This window comes from Epargyreus clarus, unplaced genomic scaffold, assembly GCF_041222505.1.
Source record: "Epargyreus clarus isolate Ecla_fem2 unplaced genomic scaffold, WU_Ecla_fem_2.2 ptg000015l, whole genome shotgun sequence".
NCBI lineage: Eukaryota > Metazoa > Arthropoda > Insecta > Lepidoptera > Hesperiidae > Epargyreus > Epargyreus clarus.
Window position 1 is genome coordinate 14,988,782 of NW_027332223.1, and position 24,965 is coordinate 15,013,746.

Sequence of the window (24,965 nt, forward strand, 5' to 3'; positions counted from 1 at the left end):
TGTCATTACCTCGATGTCACAGATTGTATTTCGATACGAGGGATAGTGTTGCGTTCGTGGAACGTCGAGATGGTGGTCGGTTATCGGTATTTATGGCGTGGCACATTTCCTCGAATCAATTGTCAATGGAATATCATGTTACTGTGTATACAGCAAACATTTACGCGAATCTTAACTGATTGGTGCAATTAAATAACGTCGGGAGTAGCAGGAAACTATATGGAAGTATAGTGTAGACACTATTGTAGACACAAACAATTCATATCGTATTTGATATATGCCTATGCATATAAATTTGAATGATATGAATTTTTTGATTAACTTTTATACAACATTTTGAAGGTGGTAGAAGTCCCTTTGTGGTTCGACTCCGGCGGTACCACCGCCACAACGATTTCTACTTAATAACAGCAGTGTTAGGCGCTGCTGTGTTCCGGTTTGAAGGGTGTGGTAAGGTAGACTGACTTTTTCGAGGCGTTCCAGCTTAGTCCTCAGGGGTAGCGGCGCATCTGTATCCGACCTCAGGTAGGAATATCTAATCCTATCTGGGGTTGCTTACAGATGTCCATGGGCGGCAATAGCCACTTACCATCAGGTGGACTGTATGCTCGTCTGCTACTCCTATATTATAAAAAAAAACATGCACCACGCTCACACAACAAAGTCCCACAAAAGTAATGTCTGGCGCGGCAACATTTCTCTTAAATAACAAGAGAGCATGTTGTAAGTGGTGTGACAAGTAGTAATTGCCGCACATAGACAACTGTGATCGCCTTCATGTAGCTCTACCACCTTTCAAGTTATATGTGTGACTGCTAGTGACTCCTCTATCACTCTGCTGCAATGCGCATTGGTGATAGATACGATATACGGGTCAGTTGCACCCAGTTTCAGTTTTTCTAAACCGTCGGTGACGCTTCCGACAAGATATAACGACTGCTATCAGATAAAAACAACTAGAATCTGCTACTAATATGGCTCGCCGAAGTCACCAGTGGTCACCTATCCTATTCCCGACGGTGCACAACTTTGCTTAACTTTACATATCAGTAGCCCAGAGGTTACGAGCTGGCAAGCTTAATTTTATTTAATTCGTTGTTGATTTATTTATCGTTTTTTCGAAGGTTCCTGTCAATATCGAACCCCTATTTGTTCGGACTCTGTCCAAATTCTTTGTTCGGCAGAAACTAAGATGGGGAAACAGTTGAAATGTTTGCCAAAAGTTCCCCCTTATTTGGGGTTAAGTTCAGTTTAAATAAGTTTAAACAGCTGTAAGTTCCCATTTAGCTTTTAAGTTTGTTAGATGCAAGTTGCGTACAAAAGAGTATGTCATGATAAAAACGTAATTAAAATCGTCTATTTGGGTTAATTTTAGAAGCAGTCAAGGTATCTCAGTCTCACACCAACGGTACCAGGTTCGTGTCTCGGTCACGGACGCCACGCCTTTGATTTTTGAATTCATATACTACATTGTGGTAAAGAAAATATCCCGAGGAAACATACAAATTTGGGGGAATGTCATATATTGTTTTGTAAGGTGTGTGAAGTTAACCAATGGCAGACACCTAACAAAACAGCGAACTAAAATGTCAGACACAGGTCAAGTGTCTCGTCTATGTGTGTGCAAGACACATATCACTGAATATTTTAAAACTATGGGTATAGAAAGTGTTATTAATATCGATCCCATACCAATACCATTTACCAATCATTCATATCCAACATCAGTGAATACTATATTTTGCATATACATTGTACATTCTGTATGCTTCGTATATTAATTTGATGTAGTTTAGCAAGCAATGTATTTGCAGTTTAGGATTCCGTTGCAGCGGCATGTTGAGGGTTACCACTTATTCAATTATTTAGTGTTTTGAACTTTGAAGCCTTGAAAGCATCTTGACATGGCCAAGTTTGCATTAACAGAGTATGTTGGTTCTGAATCTTATAAGTTTTAATGAGTAATTCTTGTTCTTATTTTAATTGGTTTCTCGCACACGGCTTTCACGATTTTGAAGAAACTTTGTATTTGCAAGTAAAAAACGTTTTAGTATTTTATCACAAAAATATCTTTTTTCACTCATGTTTGAAGATTTATGTATGAAACACTACCTAGCCCTGAATGCGCAATCTTTAATTGTATACAAATGGCACAGTTAGCGTGGCTATAGCAGTAGTATAGCTGATGAAATTAATTTATACTTATGCGATATACGATCCATACAACTCAATAAAACAATCATGTATCTCTTAAAAAAAAAAAGTAACACAAAAAGCAATATTGACAGCCCTGTTTATGGGAGGAACGTTGGCAGCCCTTGTGGGGAACGCACAAAGGGCGCCGTCGTGTGGAACAGTTCTTCATGTGTTTACGAACGAACGATATTATGTTGAAAGAGTACATAATACTTTTGAAACCGATCCAAAGACAAGGATAGAAGAATTTGAGTTTGTTCTTTTCTATAGTTTATTGAAGTGGGAGAAAAGTACATTATAAAAATCCATATTAACGCTTTCTATACTCACAGCCGCACACTAGGATTCCCTGTATCGGACACACACAAAGACGAAGACATAAACACCCAGACCCAGAACAGATTTCTAAATTCATCATTCAGATATCTGTCTGGCCGGGGATCGTACCCGGACCATATAAACAACTTCGCTTTCCAGATAGAAAGCTTGGCTGCCGTGACTATATTGCAAAAAAGGGGCGGGGCATTGGTGCTCAACTCCGGTTCCATTTGAGGTGGACTATAGAAGTCCATGAATGGCAGAGACTTTGGTTTTGGTAGTGGATTGTTTTCCCTGTTACTTTTAGTTTATATAATGTGTGAAATGGGCTCATAGGCCGAATACGGCCATTACTTCGTTTCTGCCGGGACAGTGTATCAAATCACCAGTACGAGTTTTGACTAGAGGAGTTCTTATTCATTATGTTCTCCTAGTACTTTAAAATTAATTCCGAGAAGTAAATCTACTAGGAAGGAAGACACACAAAATAAAGTAGTTAAATTTACAACTGAAAAAATGGGTAAAATAAAACTAAGTAACTTAAGGGATGACCCTCAGTGGTGGATAAACAACCCCATGGTCTCCTGGCACTTAAAATGGATTTATTACGCACGCAAGCTACCAGGCGGGCATGACGGGAGGGTCGTAGGGTTACGACTAGTGTAAAGGGAGCGACAGATGCGACCTCCCTTGAGCATTCTGCATAGTACAGAGTAATGATGTGTAATTGTTGCAATTTTGTACTTTTTAAATTAGATGACTGGTTCATTTGGTTTTAAAAATGTGTGTAATCGTGTATTCATCGTGATTGTACTAGTTTCATTTTTATCCGGGATTTTTATAGTGGGAAATATCTGAATTGAGTGCAAATATTTTTACTGAAAATTATTAATGGATTCGTGATTGAAAAACTCAGTATACACTATACGGTTTGTTTTGCATTTTTAAATCTATAGTTTTGATTGAATCGCTACATTTATTTAATTTGGCTGTAAGTTAGACTTGAAGTATATACCACCATGCTGCCCCAAAGAGTTTTGGCGAAGTATGGTAGGTACGGGTTATTAGCCAACCAGGGTTAGATGATTTCCAATTTTACCCATTAGAGTTCCAACAAAATTAAATATCTACTACCCAAGGATAAGAATTAGGAACTATAGTTTACCCAGTGAAAAAAGTGATAACGGAAACGCGCACAAAACTTAGCCACTAACGGACTTCCATCAAAATCCAGATCAAGCTCGAAGTTCCTTAATTATGTAGACCGATTGGATTCACACGCGGGTCATTTTAGCTACATTATATACTTAACATTTATAAAAATTATAATGACAAATACCTCTGTAGCAAGCTGCTCTGTACAGAATCTTATACTCTGAGCTTAATTTAAAAGCGATCTGCTTGACGTTAGTTAGTTGCATTGTGGCCGAGGGGACAGTTTTAAGAAAGGGGAGGGCTTAATGAGGGGATGAAGCGTTTTTACGCACAATTTCAACACGGTACTTTGATGAGTCTAACAGAGTAAAGTTTCCAAAATTAAAACACCGTTATAAACGCACATTTTTGGTGAAGCAAGTAAAAATCTTCTATATTTTTTTGTAATTACGTTCCTAAATTAGAAAGAAGAAGTAGGACCTATATTTGAAATAAGAAATATGAAAAATGTCGGTCTTAACATTTAATAAACTAAAAAAAACAGAATAAGTTGAAACGGGTTGTGAACGTACTTTTTGATCTCCGTAGACATCGTATTGTATGTAATGTATAGGGCAGTGGGTCGTATCTGGGGTTGATTAAAGATATTCATGAGCGGACTACTTATCATCTTAATGGATTTCATATAGGTACCTAGTACATACGTTTGTTTTTCTATATTATGAAAAAATGGTAGTGGCAGACATCAGTTGGACTACAACTGCAATAAAACAAAAACAGTCCAACTGACACACAGTGATATTCTGATAGAAGCGTTCGTAACCTCGTTTTGGGCTGGTATCGCGTGGTATTTTATTCAATACGGGAACGGACGTCCAATTATTCCCTTTTCATTGAAAGGGAATGTTATCTATGTTTATTTTTTTAGGCGGCGCATTTTTCAAAGCTTGCAAAGCGCACTTTATCGGCTTGATGAATGGATGGGGAGTGGGGGTAACAAAATGTAGAGATAAACCGATTCTATCGCAAGCAATTTGTCTGAGTAATTTATTGAGATGGTCTCTAATTAAAATTATCTGAAGGTCATTTTACATGGTGTAAGGTTAGGGTGTGAGAACATTTGATTTGAATTACTAAACGAGTGTTTGTTTTGTCAACGAGCATGCGATACAAAAATATTTCTTTCGAAGGATCGTAAAGGTTAAGCAATACTGGGCGCGCTCAGGAATTAGATGGGTGATCGTTAGCGACTAAATTCAATTCGTCGGAGGGCGTGTTAAGCTTTCAGTACAAGTGGTTACAAGTGGTACACTAATTAAGCCAGGTCGAACAGTTTGTGATTAACCAACGAGAGTGGGTCATTAACCCGAACTTCCTTCTATCAATCCGTTATGGAATAGTGTGACTATGCTGTATGCCTCATTTAAAAGTGAACTCTTCGTAATGTGACCTATAGCCATCAGTGGGTCATAAATCTGAGGATTGAACTTTAAACTAAATCACTAAGAAACTACTTTGATAAAGAGTAGAGAGGTGCTGCACTAAATCTTACCCCATTCAGTTCCAAGACGCCATACATAGTTCACATTGACTTGACAGGGACCGGTTTAAGGGATAAACTGACGTTTAACTACGAGACAGGGAACAGATATATTGATTCGGGATAGAAATTCTGAAGTAGTGTGCAGCATTTCCGAGAATTTTGTTAGGTAAGGTTGATATGGTAGTGTCGGTCGAATAAAACCAAATATCTACAGAAGATTATTTAAACAAAAGTCTTACATTAGGATAACCTGTGTTAACGGCCTTTCAGAGACACAAAATATACTAACAGCCGGGTTCGAAACCGGAGTCTTCAGTTCTGTGTGGCAGACCAATGCAACACATATGTTGTATGTCCATCTAGAAAGGATCAGATGGACCGATGACCTAAAGAAGTCGGCGGGAAACCGCTTCAAAGCGCGAAACGGATTCAAAGGCACGGGACCGGTTGGAATGGCGCTAATTAGGGGAAGCCTATGTCCAGCAGTGGACCTCAAAAGGCTGATGGATAGATTGACGGATGGCACTAGAAATAGTTGTTGTTATGGTTGCTTTACGTCTATGTGTAAGGCAGAATAGGATCCTGCCAAAACCAAAAGCAACGTCAATGTTTACTTACAAAACTTATCACTGATAAATAATAACAACAAACAAATACCCAATCTTAATCCCCACTTTGTACTAAACGTCTTATCCTCACAATAGTTAAAAGCGACCCAATCGAATACGCGCAAATAAAAAAGCTACTCAACCCAATTTTGACCTTTTGTGTTTGAAAGAAAAGAAAAGAACCGAGAAATAATAAATGTCTTCCCCCTTCCCTTTCTACAAATGGAACGACAATAAGAACCTTTAGTCAAACCGATTCTTTAATGTCAATAAAGGAAATAGTCCGCTCTCGTGTGTTACGAAATATTGTCCTCCGAGTACACTTAAATTCACAAACAGTTTTCGAATTGTTCTGTTGTGAACGAGTGAGCGATATACGAGTGTCGACGATGACAGGTTTGGTTTAAATATGAGTAATGTTATTTTAAGTATAGTACCTTTTTTTTCTGTTTACGAGGGGGAAACCTTCAAAAGGTACCTGACGACGTGGGAGCGACGCCGGGTTATGCGGGACCGCACTAAAACCCGATCTCCGATGGAACAAAAACGGAGTCCTCCGAGCGCGATGCCCCTATCGGGCTCTGCCCTTGGGGGAGCAATTTACGCTCCTCCCGCACACCTGGTGTTTACGACGGTATGCGGCCACACACACCACCGTCCCTCCCGGGCTTCCTTGTTGGACGGTTCAAGCTCCCACTCTTGCCGCCCGCAATCCCGGAAGCCCCCTTTTAGTCGCCTTTTACGACAGGCAGGGGATACCGTAGCCCTATTCTAGTCCCGGAACTACAGGGACAAAGTATAGTACCTACATAAATTATAACTCTAAACAAATATAGCTACCTCCTTAATATAAATTGATCTGGTAAAGTGAAATAAAGATATATCTATGGGTGTGGAACGGGAGTAGGATTTGCAAATGAAAATAAATTGTTTACAAATTTTAAAATTTCGTTACTTTTTTTTTAAATTGTTTCATTTAGATATTAGAAATCTAAACTTACATTACTTCATTCTTAGCTTCGCTTCACTTTCGTGGTGAGACATATCCTTACGACCTCCTCCTCCCTATTGTCCTCTATTTACTGTTCTCAGATTACTACAATGCATTTCCAACCTTTCAAGAGCGGGATGCACTTTGAAACGATGATTCGATACTTAGTAAATTGAACTTTAAAAGTGTTGAGTATCGAGAATGTTTCTAACAGCAGACAGTGAAGTAGCTTTTAACCCGTTCCTTCCTGTCTTGTTTATACATGTTTCAGTTATGTTTTGTCTTGTTTTGTTTTAATATTTGAAATGTTATGATGGATGTGTTTATCAACCCATTATTTTCCCATTGCCGGGCGCGGGTCTTCTCTAAAAGTCACTGAGTTTTAGGTCATAGTCCGCCGCGCTGGCTAAGTGCGAATTGGTAGACTTCACTTAGCTTTGATTATTTCTTTCTAAAGAAATCTCAGATGTTTAGGTTTACTGACGATGTTGTCCTTCACCATTATAGCAATTAATTTGAAACTTTGAAAAATCTGAGTTGCACGCCTGGGATTCGAACTTCGAACCCTCCGACTGAGAGGGTGCGTTTCAACCAACTCACGACTACGCCAACTAAGCTACTCACAGATTTAATTCTACTAAGATTTAAGTCGTGCCTAGATACTGACTATAGATAGATATTACCCACAAAGTATTTATTTAAATCGCTTGGTCTTCTCGTTTCTCCACGTAACTCTTCCTTGCCACACTGTTCTATCAGTCAAAAAGATGTCCCACTGTAGTATCTCGGGACCTTTAAAAATAACTAAAAAATAAAATACCAATTTAAAATTTGACCCTAAGCCCTATGGGCTGAGATAAAGACCATCATCGGTTGTTGATCGCCCCACAATTAAAAGCTAAGACCCAGCAACGGAGCCCTCAATTGAAATGAGGACCTAATGGGCGCTGGGCCATTGGGTGCGCCGATGACCGTAATAACGCTTAGGTTTAATTAGCCGCAGCTAATTATTGACGTAATTTGTGACGATGATACGCTTGGGTTTGGTAACGGTTTTTGTAAAATTTTCATTTGAACTTCTTTAAGGTAACTAAGATTTAGTAGCTACCATCACAAATATTACCTTACCTTATAGAATGGCAGTGCTGCTGTTTTGCTTCGAAATAAAACTTTGCGTGGTGTGTAAATTCTGTAATATAATCAATCTATTAATTTTTTTGCTCTAGTTCTAGTAGGCAGAAATTATCCAATTGGATAGAAGCGTTATTCTACAGGAATAGCAATATTGATGTACTACTCAAATCTTTTATTTCTATTTTTTGTAAATTATTTATTCAGTTTAAATTAAGATACGTGTTGATTATCTTAATCTGTCTAGATGTATTTGACAAATGTCTAAATGTATTTTGAAATCCATTGCTTAAATTCAATTTATAGGTCTTATGAAGCTTTATTATCTTAAAGCCATTTCGATAAGTTGAGCTTGTAGAATTGAACACTTAAATTAAAGCCTAGACCAGAATAGTCGTAAATACCCGCTCGCAACACCTTTGCGAGATGCTATCTCGTGTTTGTAAGGAGTGCTGACGGCGAGGGCGTGGATCTGTGGTACTCAAAGTAGTTAATGTTGCAAAGAAATAGCTGTTGTATATAAGTTAAAATGCAACGGTATGTGCCTTTACAATTTTAAAACAAAATTCTTAGCTATTTTTGGTACTTGCAGGGTAAAAGTTCATTTTAAGCGTAAATGGTCAACATTAAAAAATATATGTTATGGTGAGTATATAGATTTTACAAATATTTTTACAATTAATAAATAACATTATCTGTACACAACCTAATCTGTATTCGCATACTATAAATAGAACAAAATGTGAAGTTAAAGTCAAATAAATACCAAAGTCTTGTTCAGACAGACTAATTTTCATTTTCGAGAAAAAAGAACCGATGGTAACAGACTATGTCCACTTTGAGAACCACTTGCGTACGTAATGACGTAGTAACTTAAGGGGAGCTTTGAGAGTGCCGAAACAAACACGGCGCTTAAGAACGCTTGTCAGAGGCCGAGGACTTGCATCGTGATCGTTTGTTTTACAGTAATGACGTACCTGTGACGTGGCATGGGATTTTAAAAGGGCATTTGAGACTTTTTAATGTGGGCGTAATTTTGTTTCGCTGCTCATAGTAGGTGATATTCTGCTTTGCTCTTCTTATAGAAAATTAGCTTGTACTAGTGTGTATGATTTTAAATATAATCTAAAGCAAGGGACGGGTAAGCAACTAATTCAATGTTTTCGCTTTCTTGTTAATTTTCTTGTAAGAATTACCGTATGAAACATTGGTGAATAAAATAGTGTGAATGTATCCATGTATGAGAAAATGTAATTAATTTCTGAGTAGATAGGTATTATTTAAATTTAAAGTTCAACTATTATCAATATCACAGAAATACCTAATCCCAATTTAGTACATTTCTTCGTTACTAATTGAATAATCAAGTTACAAGAAAACAATAATTTCAGAGTATGTTTATCATTATTACTTTTGTTATATACGGCCGCGTCGGGCCTAACACGACGATAATATAACAGAGAAACAAAGAAAAACAAACTCCGGGATCAGTACAGCGTCTCGTTTATAATCCGCCCGGGAAATTATTATAATAAATTCAAATAAGAGACAACGGGAAACCGCCGGGAACTTAGCGCCGTCCAAGCCCGGGAAGTCAGGAGTCCCCAAAGTTTGTCCGAAAAAATCCGGAAAAACCCGAAAATTTAAGCTCGTTGTTTCCGGCGGTCGAGGGTCCTGCGTAAATATTATACGGCCCTTCCATTTATTCCCTTTGTTTTACATTTTATTGCGAACCGAGTCCGGCGGCGAATTAATAAGAATCATTCGAAGAAATGGCGCCGATGCTCCGGACTGAAATCGGACAATAATGAGTCCTAACAAGATTTTGGAAAGTTCGCTACAAAGAAACAATGGTTCCAATTTATGTATTCGGAGTGTTTTCGAGCGAAAAAGTCCTCTTAACTGACAAATTTCAAACGCAAAAATAAAAGTTTCCGCGTTCCGTCGGAATGAGATCGCTTCAAATAATTAGTCTGTACGATTTCGAGGCAAGCGTTTCGATTGTGGACGTCGTATTCAAACAGACTTATTTTGTTTGAAACCAACAATAACCGAATTTTAAAATGTACTTCCTAGCATTCCTCTCCAACTAGTGATGGTTGGCTGAGACCTCTTTAATCTGTCATTGTCCAGGACAAGTAGTAGCTCTAATAATTTTATATCAATTTATTAACGAATGTTAAGTAGGTAGAGGGCCATGACATCTTTTTCTAAGTTTATCCATCATAGTTTATACTTTTAGTTTAATAAAGGGTTTATTCTACTTTACGCTTATTTTTTTTTTAAATCATTCGGACTAGCTTTTGTCTTAATATAGGATCTATTTCACTAATATACCAGGAAGTTTATCCATAACATTAGGAGTCTAATCGATTACTAAGTCCACGGTTCCGATAAATTCGGAGCATCGTAAAGAGGGGATTTTTCCTCGGAATGCGATGGCCGGGCTTTATGAAAACTGCCCTCCGCTCACTTGACGCGTATAACGCGAGATTCTGTAATTTGTGCGCTTTGAGTGATTCCTGGGGATGGGCGGGCAGATGGCGTGATATTGAAGATCCTAGTTTTATGCGCAGCCCTCGCTAGTAGGGTTGCCAATTGTAGCTACTGTATTTAGTATATGTACAGTTATTTTTTATAGTTGTGTGTTAAAATTTCTACCAACATACAATGAGTCCTATACTCTTTGTGAGCCCAGTGTAAAACGTGTACCTTACTTAGAATCAGCAATAAATGTTTCTAAAGAAATATTTAATATAAAAACTTGGTAATTTAACAATAACCCGTGTATAAGAGAAATATAATTAATTAGTGTATTAGAAAATTAAATGAAAGACACCACAAATATATCTTTTCACCATGAAACATCATATCAAACTTGTACAAGTTTGGATTAACCTTTCTACATCTATATACTTACACAATTTACATTTTTTGCGACAGCCGATAACAAATACTAATATATTTCCCAAAAACATTAGGCAGCCCTTACAAGCAACGTACGGTAGGGTCGTAAAACAAAAGGAATCGTCAAGGGCGAGCTAGTGAGAGCGTATGACTTAGTAGGGTTCAGAAAAGGTTGTCTGCTAGACGTATTAATGCGGATTTTTGGGATTAAGAACTAAGACTCTAAGTTAGACTTACGAACGCGCGAGACAATTGTTGACGCGTAGATAAGACGCGATTGTAATTATATGTGTCTAATAGATCTATTTTAAACCTAAGGGTGTTTTATACGAAGCGGTTTACATTATAAAAGTAGCCAGCGTTTTGCAGTCTGCTATATTTTTTCGAATAGGACCGGAGTTACCTTTTTGAGAATATTGCAATCCGATGAATATCACAATCCGATGAAACATCTGCCAAATTCAATTTTTCAACCGATTTAATAGCATTTAACTGTCAAATTGGAACTAAAAATCTCTAATTTTCCAGAGTAGTAAATGCCCGAAAAATCGGATGAAATAACGGATTTCATGCACAGAGACACTACAATTAAACCTATCTGTTTGACGGTAGCACTAATTAGCATGAAACATCGAAACTGAATTATTAATAGCAACACTTTTAGTAAGATTATAAGGAATTGGTATATTATAGGTATCGATTCATAAAGAATTATTTCGACTACGGTAAGATTGTTAATGACCAATATAGACAGACAAAGAAAGATTTATGGTTTACTACGTATACAAAGGCTACGCTTGTTACTTAGCGTTTATTCAACGTTTCTACGTTTTCAAACAAACGCTGCGTGTGCGAAGCGCCTTAACACTGCGATTGGACGAATTAAGGCTTAATGACGTAGATTAGCAAACAGAGACACCGCCTGTCTAATGACAGATAACTGTATTATAAGGGATCGGTAATGAATATTGCGTTCGCACTGTAAACACAAATACAATATGGGGTGTAATTGCAATAATCTAAATTAATTCTTATATGATCGTTGAAGATAGAATGGATATCTATTTGTGAACGATGTGTAATAAATTAATGAATTTATTCCATATTTGCATATATACACATATATGCTACACGTATATACCTATGTTAATTATTCCTTTCTGATTTACCTACAAAATGTCTAAGTTATCTAGGGTAATTTAGGGTTGAGATTATATGAAACATTAGTACCCTCTTTCAACCAAAATATATTTTTAATTAATAACAGAGTTATATAACAAGTTACGATTGATCCGAGTCACATGAAACAACAAAATTTTATTTAAAATATAAAATAAAATTAATAGTCATAAAATGTAAATAAAAGGACTTTTGGGTAAAATATTTAATATTATACCTATATACTACAGTTAGAAGACTTCCAAACAACGTACTTAAACGACGTAAACGTAACTAATGGAGATTTCTTATCAAAAAATCGAGAACACCCACAATAAATTATAAAATAATTTTAATTAGACACTTGTTATAGTCGACGTTTATCTTTCTACTATCAATATAATCTTGTTTATCAAAAAGATAAAATGTTGGTCTTGGAAGAGGTTATCGTAACTTTTTTGTTAAAAATATACCGTCAAAGTTGGTCAGATGAGTTATAATTACGTTATAATTATTATATAAAGCTTTTTATGTATACATACCATCGCCATGTTCATCTTGTCATTGAATGAGCGCAGGTTTACGTCAATATTCTGTAACAATAAAAAAAATGAATTTATTAAAAACAAATCTCGATCTTAAAAAGAAACATCTTACTCTAGTTTTAAATTCGTAAACCTTGTAGATTACATCCGAGTCTACTGTGCATAAAGACTGTGTAGCAGTTGATTTTTAAATTTGGATATTAAATTAATTAAATCAGTATTTTTTTGAGTAGGTTAATATCAAATTTATTAACTGATAAATATAAACAATTATAATTAAACTTACAGAAAATTAAAATAAATAAATTAAACTATAATTATAAAATAACTTATTTACAAAATTATAATTATTTATAGTATTATTTGCAAGCAAGCCAAGGTTTGAAGACAATGATTAAACAATTAATTTCCATCTGAAATATACTCGTATGTCAAGTGTCAATCAATCAAGCTGGTGTCAGTGTGAATTGGGATAAAAGTTTTTGTATGAAAATGTTTACAATGCCTACTCTAAAACCCTACACTACCTGTATCTAACCTCTCTGGTTAAAACAAACATCTCTATAACCCTATTCCATTGCTGGCATTTGTCAACACGGTCTGTTCCCCATTTCGTTGTGCCGAAACTCAATTGCCCCGGCAATTGGTTGAGACTTACACCTGAGCTTGAATGCCAACACTATGTGGAGGTAATTTATTAAGTGGGGTACAGTTGTGTAGATCCAGATATAAAATAAGGTTAAGTGACAGATGTGTTGGAGCTAAAGGATCGAGTGCGTTTGTAAAATGTTTGTTACTTATCATGCTGTCTTAAATGTGCTGCTTTGTTTTGATATTTTAAAGAAAAAATGTGATAGTGGTAAGAGGTTATAGTGCGTGTGTAGTTTTTTTCAAAGTCAATTGAAAATATAATATGTTATCGCCAGAAAAAATAATAATAAAGTTTCAGTGTTTCTAATCCACTTTGAATATATTTTCTTCAAAGTCAAAGATATCGTAGAATAATAAACAAAAATACAATTTTAAAACCATAATAAAACCCGTGTTAAAGTTTAAAACAACAAAAAATGTTTATTACGTGCTGCGTTTTACAAAAGGAACTTTTTATAAATATTGTAGGAACAATTTCATCTACCAAAAGATTACCAATACCGTTCGCGGGCCAATATTTTACGTGTAGTTTCACAAAGCTTACCAAATTTCATTGTTCCACCATAAATTTGAGTAAATCGTGTGTGAATTTTTAATAAAATCTAGCTTCGAAACGGTGAGCGATGGTCGCATATTGAGCATCACATCGGCGCGCAAATTAAAAATTCCGGAACTGAGTGCATTATGCGCTCCTGTTTGTTTTGTGTTCGGGAGACAACATTAAATTTAGCTGCGAGAATTACGGGAAATAAATAATGTAGGATAAACTAGTAAACTTAAAGATTATTTTAACGAGAGTTTTAGAAAGCACTTAATTACAATTTTCGAAGTTGACAGCTACAAAAAGAGTTTGCTATATTTTCACATTTTAAAACATAATACAAATATTGGGTCTGTAACACATATATTTATTGGAGATGGTACAACTACTGGAAATACATAGAGTAGACGATACCATCGATCAAAACGGTCCCGAGCGAAAGATAGAGTAACGCAGATATTACACAAGACTGATAGAAATTGGTCTCCATTTTAAAATGTCGGAAAATAGGTCAGTTACGAATTATCCATACGAGGTAGGAAACCGGAATCCGCTTATTCGAATACGTTTAGACTTAGAAGATCGATTTTGAATTAAATTCAAAATTGTTGTATAATGCTAGGGAAATTAGATTTTATTTTATTTAATATTGTATAATATAGTAAAATTTCACAAGTAATAAAAATGAATAAGGAACAATTTGCATGTGTAATAACACATTTGACAGGATAGATGTTTGGAAACCCTCTTTACATTTCATTGTATCACCGATATTATGTACTGTCTCACTTATTCAAGAACTCAAAAACTTCAATTATTGAAGAATCATTATATTAACGCATCTTTTCAATGATTATAATTTTAAAGTGAGTCTCCACAAAGTTGCATCTTCACTCACGATCCCGCTAGTTTCCTTTATGTGCGACAATTAGGCGTTGGCAATGTTGGCATGCTTCCCATTATTGCTCAATAGATTATGGCTTACCCCATTCTATAGACGAACTTGTTCCTTAGCTCAGCTCCTAAATATTTGAATAGTTTCAGCTCAGCAACGCTCATGTGTCTTGGTACTTAGCCTTCGGATCTTGCTTTATTAAATTACAACTTTCCCTTGAGGTTCCTCCCATGCGCTCCAATGCATAGCGTTCCAATTTATTGACAATATCCTTAGACGTTTTCTTACAAAGACGTAGGTTGTTAAAAGTTACGATAAGTTTGGTCGACAGATCATAAAAAAATAGTGATTATAATTTTAACGACCACAAATATTGAAATTTAAATCAGTATAAATGTAGACTCTTCTTATCTTGCATTATAATATCCAAAGAGCAGATTTCGTAATTAATTTAAAATGACAGTTTAGTGAATCTTTTACTAAAAGGATTATATTAAAGTTTTACGTGAATAAAGGTTTCAAAGGTAAAAGATGTCTCTGGCGCCATTAGACGGCCTCAGCGCCACTCCTTTTGCGCGGCAATTAGTCGTTGGAGCATGCTCGCCATTAATGCTCGATATATTACGGGTTACCGCCGCTCTTTAGCCGAGCTCGCTTCTTAGCTCAGCTCCTAAATATTTAAACAGTTTTAGCTCAGTTACCCGTTCATGTGTCTTGGTACTTAGCCTGAGATCAGCTGCTTTATTAAATTATTGGAAGTTAATTATTAATTTGCTACCTCTATTCAACTACATAGTATTAATAATTTAGTAGGTATTGCTCGTAAACATCTTCATTTTTTACAATATTTTATTTTTCTTTTGTAGTAAATTTAAGGAATGATTTTTCAAATCCACGCTTTTTGCTCGTAGCACCAATTAGATGTAAGTGCATGTATGACTGAGGTTGCGTATTCTTTTTGTTCGTGTAGTTTATTTAGCTAGTCAATCTATATTTTTGACTTACAATAGTTACAATATAAGAGCTTTCATTTTTATACAAATAATTATTTGAAACCCAAAATAAAAATACCAAATTATGAATCCGTAAGCTTTCGCGGCCGACATACATATTTACACAGAGCGGAACGTAACCATTCATTGTTGCCCTAAAATTTAGCGACATCGCTACACTAGTACCATCATTTTTCACTCTACCCGCATTCAAGGTAATGTTTGTTCGAGCTGACGTGAAATAAATCAGAAATGTGTTCACAATGTATGTCAAAAGTGGAGTGCCTGCCGCGGCTAGGTTCCATTTTGTCCCCATTGTGTAGCGGTGATTAGAAGGAAATGTTCTTTGTATAGCTCTGTTTGTTCTCGATGTGACGGCCTTTCATACGCGATAATTAGACCCACTTACCGGTTATTATCGTGGTTGACAACGTTAATTATAATTATCAACGCAGGTTCAAAGATAAATTGCCTTGAGACATACGGAACAATGTCTATAGATGTAAGACTTTTTGTTTATGTTTCCTGGTAACTGTTTACTAATAATATTTTAAACCTTTTGTTTAGGAATACTATATAAACATAAAATAAGGACTTCAATACAGTAGTCGCCCTCCGCCCCCTTGTACAAGCCAACCAATGTATACCTCAATGGGCACATACAACGTTATGAATGTACTCGTAAGCTTACCTGGTGGTAAATGTTCACTGTCGCCCATGAAGATCTGTAATCAACTCAATATAGAACAGGGATTTCACCTATAGTCAATCACAGGTGTCTTGCGACTCCTGAGGACTAACGTGGGAGCCCGATAACTATATAAGTCATCTAACAAATATCTAAATTCGTCAAATAGGCGGCTCCAGGAATCGAAGATAAGACCATTTGTGTATCAACATGTATTGTGACAGCTACGCCACGCAATTATGAAACTGCGTTTTTCATCGTTCATTAGTCCAACCAATATATTTAGAGTATTAACCTCATTTTATTCTGAAGAAACTTAACAAATGCAAATCCGAACAAAGGCGATACGAGACGCCAGTATTAAAATATAACATTGCTATAGAAATATCCACAAAATCCTTTCCTACGTGAAACCAGCACAATACACGCATTCCGAACGGAAGGAGCCACGTCTCCAACATTAAAACCTCTAAACCGCGAACATGGACCCCACTCGTGCGGCCACGGGACCGGCGCGAGGCGGGACACGTCCCGGCTGAGTTATGGCCGCGGTGGATCCCGAGTTTCGTGATAGGATGAATAAAATAAATGCAATTGAATGTTACCCATAATAGATAATGCCGATTTACTGAACAATTGTATGGTAGGTATTGTTGGAAATTTTGAGTAATGTTTGAAGAAATCTACATGTGCTCACAGGCTCTCATCTCATCATGAAAAGTTTTTGCTGCTGACAACGGCGATTTCCCAGCATATAGTGAAGGTCCAGAAATATTGTATTACTTTTTATAAATTTATTTTTCCCTTCTCTTCCTTTTCCATGTGCATGTTAGCGCACATTCGACTTTAGTATAACTTTATCATTTGGGCGCTCAAAAAGCAAAAATCAAACACGACAGCCATTTGAGACAGTGACCAGCACGTGATATGGGGCGACAAATATTTTCTGCGTCGAAACTTTTTACTTCTGCACAATATCTCCGCAACCAAACTGAACACGTCTACAACATTAAAACCTGGCGTACATGAACAGACTCGAGCGGCCACACAAGCAAAAAGGCGCGGACACGTACAGGACCCGTCTCACTCCCGTGAATTATGGCCACCCCGTGCCGAGGTGTACCGTTATTTACAACGAACAGAGAAATGTGAAAAGAATTTATATTTTTCATAATAGAACCGACCACAATGGCGGCTAGATTAGTATTTTTACGATGTGACACCTCGCTGAGGTGAGGCCGAGCTTTTAATAAAAATATATAAATTAAAATACTGTGTTCTCACCCCGGCTATGCTCGCCTGGAAATAAAATTAAGTGTATTTCTGTGGGTTTGAATTTACTGCCACTTACTTTATACTTCAAGATAATATCAAATACCGAGGTTTTTAAAGGTTAAATATTGTTGCGATTTTATTAAAATCATTCAATAGGTGATCATGCGGGTTTCAAATAAAGCAGATAAATAATGTTTTGTTAATTTCACAATGGATAAAATTCGATAGATAGCACTTTACAGTGTATTCAAGCTTAAAATTAAATTAAATTTTGTGACATATTTTGTAAAGATATTGATAATAAACGTATTTCAAAAACCGTATTAGTATTTATCGAGGCAGTAATAAATGATTTAGCATAACCAAAAATAGGTTTTATAAAGTAGACATAATCTATTACGATTACAATTTTGTGAGTACATTCAGTACAATATTCGTAAGTTAAATTGATAACTGTTTCATTCCTTTAAAATATACAGGCCAAACCATTTCACCAAACGTAAAATTGTTTTTGAACAGAAAAGGAAAATCTCTTTTGTAATCCATTCGATCAACATTTGGCAACACAAAACGCAATAATCAGTTATTTTGGAACATTTCCGCATCTGAATACGCAGTGAATGTATTAAACGTTCTCAATGGGAAATCGAGTTGCATTTGAAATCCGTTTGTATATTCAAATATCGCAGTCGTGCGGTTCTGTGCCGGGGTATTTGTTTCGGTATTCTCATTAATTGCTGTGTACTAGTGTCGACTAAAATAAGGACTGTGGAAGATTGAATCATAACTTGTACGTATTATGTTATTTAGAGTTGCAAGATTTGGAATCATCTTGCACATGAAGTATTCCCGGAGCGCTATGAAATGGGGCTTTTCAAAATAGCCGCAAAAAGAGCTTTTCTATAACAAAATAAATAATGCCATTGTAAAAAGTATACTACGTAGTATGTAGTGATAATTTATAATTTCGACAACCATTAATAGACAAGATTTATCAAAAGCTTGTTGCAGCTCTTTATACATTCAAATCGTGACCTGTAAGCTTTTCGTATTTATAGTGTTTCAAAAGAGGACAATAAAATAATATGACAGTAACCTGATAACATATTCCAGATGGCGGATGCAGTCACGTTAAAATTTTATTTGATTTTTCTTTTATGTGACAATATTCCAAAATACTTTATTTTTATTATTTTCTTGCATATATTGATTTTCCTGCATCCTTCATTCTTTTATTTAATGAAATCTTTATATATATATTTCTTATGTGCGTGTGTATGTCACTGAACTCCTCCTAAACGACCGGACTGATTTTAATAAAATTTGTTGTGTGTTCAAGGGGACTTGAGAATGGTTTAGATTCACAATTTAGTCCGTGGGAAAAGGTTTTTTTTTAATCAATTTTTAATTCGTAAGTAGTTATAGAATTGGAAACTATGCATTTGATCAAGTGATGATTTTTAGCAAAGTTGTTGCCCAAGAGCCCACGAGGGTTTGGGAGTTGGTAAGGCCAATTTTCGACAGATGGCACCACTGTCATTCCAATGTACGTACAATTTTTCCGTTTTATGTATGTCATATTATTTCTTGAAAATGCGGGCGAAGCCGCGGGCACCACTAGTTTACTATATATCTATCTAAAAGAATTTAATTAATCTACAAGTTCAGTGACTTGTTGCATTAAATCTGGAACATTGCATTACTTTTGATAGCTTATTTCGCGTTGAACAATATATCAGCTTAAATATTATCGTAACAAAACAAAAGTGCTTTCACGGTTAGCGGGTGTGGTCGCGTTCAAATTTTACATTATACAACATGAAATTACTTTCATGGCATAATTAGGATATAATGATGAGCTTAGTTACTTGTTGCATTACTGGAGAGCGTAATATTATGATCGCAATTAACTTTGACAGCAAATTCCGCGCCAATGCGTTCAACATGGCGCTGTAAATATGACAGTAACTAAATAACGTCGCGTTCGTGAATAACGGATGCGGTCGCGTTCAAATTTTATGCATTACCCCCGTCTGCCTTATTCCCGGCTGTCTGTTGCAGGATGCGACGTCACAATAACTTCGGGCCGTGATTCTTCGAACCGCCGTGAATTTCGACAATCGAATATCAGTGAGCGACGTGGCGGTAACTTATTGTGCTGATGGAAACTGTTTTTGATGTACTTGAAATTTGACAAGTGAATTGGAAAATAAATGCGCAAAGACAATACTATAAAGGAACGTAAAACGTGTACAGGATTTCCTCAATGCGAGAAACTGATGACAATATTTCTTCTCATGAAGATAGAGATAATCTGATAGAAATAATGAAATGTAACCAAAATATCATTTTTTTTAAATATACTTTGCAAATCTCGTGATATATGATAATAGATGAGGGCATAAATTAGAAAATTTTGAAATAATACAGCGCTTGGGTTTTGAAGTTTGATCAAAATCTCTATAATTTGTCGGTGGTAAACCATAAAGCCGTGCAAATATATCGATTCGGCTGTCCCGTTCAGATGACATCCGATATTCCCTTCAGAGTGTGTACGCATGGCCACAATCGGTCCGTGTTCCGTGCGCCGAGCCAGTCAAACGGTTGTGACAGGCGCGGTAACGACGGGATTGCTGACACCGCAAATTGCCTCCACGGTTCCTCTCGCTGCTTTGTCTGCTTTGACACTGGGCTGTAAACCTTTTTTCTCACTAGGTTTTCTGGGCACGTGCTTTACAAATGTGCGAGGCCTTGAGCATAGAATACACTCATGAGTGCAGCTGCTATGCAAATCGTTGGAGATTGACATACGCTATGTGAATTTCAATTCGATTGGTTTTAAATCAGTTCGATGATATTCCAAGAGATTTCAATAAACTTCAAAAATTTGCAAAATTGATCAGATGAATGATTCGATATTATGAGCGTTACTGTTACTAATACACTAAGTGATATTGTTTTTTTCGGCAATGCCTGCTGATGATTCTAAGTTTTTGGAGAAAATTTAAGATACTCGTATTAATAATATAATACATGATTTTTCTACCTCACTCGATTCAGCAATCTTTATGAAATTAAATCAAATATATTTATTTCGTTTAGGCATGCGGATGCACTTGCAAATTGTCAGTTACAATATTTTTTTTCTTATACTACTACCGAATTGGAACTATCTTCTGGAATATCTTATGCAAAAGCTATCACGTCCATTTGACATTTCATAATCCCTTCGAGTTAGTGTCCGTACGACCACAATCCTACCGTATTCTAGACCAAGCAAATGTTGTGACAGGCGCGGTTAGGCCGACATCGTTGACATGACGTAGATTGTGCTGAATGTTCCCCAATTGTTTGTTGCGATAAAAATAAGATTAGCATATTTTATAATGTTAGAAATATTGTACAAGTTAGCATAAAAATAAAAAAGAACGTTCTTGACGTTTGAGATGTATTTTCCGCGCGAATCATAAAAGTTGTAAAAAATAGTTTTATTCTATTAATTCAGAAGTGCGATAATCTCAAAATAAGTACATTTATCTTCGTACCGCTGGGATACTAAATTCCATAAAACATTCACATGACTTTTCTAAACACTTCCATATAGCATGGAACTGAATGCTACATTTATAAAAATGAATCATTGTATCAATTTCAGTTAAAAAAATCCTATGATTTTAACGCGGATTTTAATTAAAATATTGAACCTTTCGAAAGTGACGAAAGAATTGGAAGCCTCGCTACGGTACAGACGATCCATTATCTTAATTCCAACTGATAGAAACAATGTCACAAATCCAAAGGATCCGTATCTATAGAGATGGGGTCGCTACTTTAATATCGAGGTGTCGGGAAAATATTATTTTATTAAAATCGTCGGGGCAGGTGAGACCCGCGGGACCCGATCTGATACGGGGAATCAAAATAACTGAACATTTCCAACCGGCAGAAAATATTCAGTCGTCTCGCGTGGCATCCACGTGAACTGAATAGTCCTGGATTGTCTACAGTCTAGAAACTTTTAATTAATTAAATCGGGCTAAAGGCAAAATATTTAAAAACCGAATATGTTTTCTATTTTCAATTTATATTCTATGGTGTATTTTTCAAGTGCATTTTTGTTTCAATTGATCAAGAGATACAAGAAAAAATAACGAAATATAGTGTTATTAAAATACATTTTAAATGCATTTTTTTATTATTGTTTTGTACTGTTATATAAAACATTGTTTTTATTATTTTTACTAATGTCTGTAGGAGATCAGAAATATATACCAAAAATACTACAAAGTGTACCAACAAAAGCTTATTAGCCTTGTAGGCTCCAGCAGAAACACCTCTTAGAATCTCTTATCCATCCCGTTTTTAGAATGTTCCAACATGGCGACCCTACTCTCTACTATATACAATTTCCTTTTACCTCTCTCGCGCCCGTTCCTTTATTGATCTATTCAATCGTTCGTATGAAATTATTTTTTGTGATGTATTTGGTTGAATCGTGTCGCGATTGTTAAGTACCGTGTTATTGTACGGAAATACCAACATTTTCTTTCATAATGGTCTCTGCGAATTGCCTGTTTGTATGGGCATGCTCGATACATAGATTTGATAAAGAGATAAATGAAGGACGTTTCGTGTAAGAGTAACGTAGACATTGGGCCCTTTTTCTGTCGCGCTTTTGCGCACGGGTGTCCTTTGCACGCATGTATCTTGCGTCCCATACTTTCATAAATACTTTTTATTACAGCCGATTAATTCACGCGTGCGAAAAGGCTTCTTGATCTTGATATAATAAAGAGAGCTAAACATATACGTATAATCAAAGAGGTTAGAGTTGTTATGTTACGTGTGTCATGGATCCCCACATTGCTGGACGTAGACAATTGCTTAGACATGCGAAAATTCGTAATTATAATTTCAGCCGGTTGATTATTAAGTAGCACTAATTTTACGCATAATTTGAAGTGTCTGTCTTCGATTTCAATATGCCGGTCAATTTCTAATATATGTTTCCTCGTACGGTAACTAACACCAAAAATAAATGTCATGTTTTTTCGGGCAGTTTTTTTAGATAATATGCGCTAAGGTTTCTTAAATTGAAACATTTAGATTTTAATTAGAGATTGAAAATTGTGAGCACATCCCTATTAAACATGCGTAGAAAATTTTACTGTACCGCTGTTTTGGTGATCACAACGCGAGAATATCTCGGAGGCCACTTGTAGGGTGCTCAAGAAACCGTGTCAGGTGGGTGGAAGTTAGGACAGGCTTTGTGAGGATGCGGACAGACGAGAGGCTCTTGTTGACTCGCTATATTTAGCAGGTTGGGACGACCTGAATTGATAAGAGCATGATGACAAAAGGATTTAATTTTTTTTTATTATATAGGTTAAGGTAACAAAGTTTAGTCCATTTCATTCCAATATGATGGTAATTGGTCACTTCAGCTGATGGAATTCTGTAATCAATCACAAATAGGATTGGAAGTCCTATCGAAGTTTAGTCACAGTTGCTTTGCTGGAACAAGTTAGAATGGTACTGATGGTGTTGGTCATGTTTAAAACAGATTTCATATAAATAATGCAGCTAAAGTAGAAATAGGCTACGTACGAGTACATACACAGTCGGTATATACCGCTGAGGCAGAATTAGGCGGTGTGGTCCTCAGTAAGGTGTAGACATTGCCGAGAAAGAAACAAGCTTTGTGGGCCTCGCTAGAAATAGACGGTGTAGAATTTGGTGAAGAAATGAGCTGCGTGCGTTATACCACTATTGAATCACGATTTACACAAATTGTATCTCCGAAAGTCTATACTCAATTTTCCTATGCAATTCCTAGTCCTTTACAAAACATGTTTCCAGGCTCGTTCATTCGAAGCACGTTTCCCGCCACTGTCTTGAGTTACGTACAAGGTGTTTATAAAGTATATTTTCACTGCCGGATGCTGCTTCGTATCTAGCGTTTATAAATGGCCGATACCTGAAATACTTATTTGCAGCAATGTTTGTCGGAATGTTTCTGCTACCGAAATGCTTATTAAAATGAATGTGACAGTAATTGAACTGATAATATATCGATACCGTGAGGTTCAGGCGACATTCGATTTCTATTAGGTATAATTGATACAAGTATTTATGAAGATCAACGGCTATTTATAAGTGACTGCAAGAAATCAAAAAACACGCATGCACGTAGACACAAGTAACACAAGGACACTCAATCAAAATTTCAAAGAAATAGAAATATTTTCTTTTTTTTTATAATATAGGAGTAGCAGACGAGCATGCAGTCCACCTGATGGTAAGTGTCTACTGCCGCCCATGGACATCTGTAATGAACCCCAGATAGGATTAGATATTCCTACCTGAGGTCGGCCACAGATGCGCCGCTACCCCTGAGGACTAAGCTGGAACGCCTCGGAAAAGTCTGTCTCCCTTACCACACCCTTCAAACCGGAACACAGCAGCGCCTAACACTGCTGTTATTAGATAGAAATAGGTGTGGTGGTGATGCCGCCGGAGTCGAACCACAAAGGGTTCTACCATCTTTAAATAATGTAGTACCTATACACTATTATCTTTTAATACCGAAACGTAGTACAAACATTCTAGTTACTTATGTAGTAGTAAAACAATTTCATTATATCACAAACATAACCATTTAATATCTAACACGCTACACGGAAACTCATAGAGAATTCGCCAGAAATAATAAATTCAAACGAAATTTACACTAAATTTCTGTAAAAAGCTTCATCTTTGCCATTGGGGCGTGTAACGCGAATTTTTCCTTGTTTACAAATCTTTATTGCATATGACGGCTTATTCTGACGTATTCCACTCCTCTCATCTCCTTAACGTAATGTAATTTAATATGGGTTGTTGTTGTTGATAATGTAATATTGAAACGTAACATTCGGTACGAGTGATGTTATTCAGTTATTAAAAAGGTATTTTTGAAAGTCATATTTTTTCAAGAAATATAATTTGGTGTGATAGATATTTATTGTCTTAAATTTTGCGCTTTTTGAGCAGATTTTTACAAATACGACACAATCATGTGACGTGATTGTATTGTATGATTTTATAGGAGGATAGTATACTGTTGAAATTAGATCATTGAGTACATATAAAGAAAGAAAAACTTTCTTTTCCTCCTCTTTTATTCTTTCTTTATTTCTTATTTTTATGTTTCCTACTGAATTTTATGTAAAGGAAATCTCCAACACTTTACAACGAACAATAGGTTTCAACCACTGAAACAACCATTCAAACATAACCGCGGGACCTGTCACGCAATCTTGGAGGCCATCGATGTCGATAACTCACGTAGCACGTCACTATAAATCAGCCACCCGATAGTGATGCCCACGT

At 36.2% G+C, this 24,965-nt stretch overlaps 1 protein-coding gene across 5 annotated transcripts in view; it reads right to left on the bottom strand.

Moving 5' to 3' along the window:
• Window positions 1–24,965, bottom strand: part of LOC140748270 (uncharacterized) — a 344,103-nt gene that overhangs the window by 156,722 nt on the left and 162,416 nt on the right. For all 5 annotated transcript variants that reach the window (XM_073081057.1, XM_073081053.1, XM_073081054.1 and 2 more), the window contains one exon: window positions 12,550–12,600. In XM_073081057.1, the coding sequence (XP_072937158.1) occupies window positions 12,550–12,600 (51 nt within the window). The remainder of the gene's footprint in view (window positions 1–12,549; window positions 12,601–24,965) is intronic.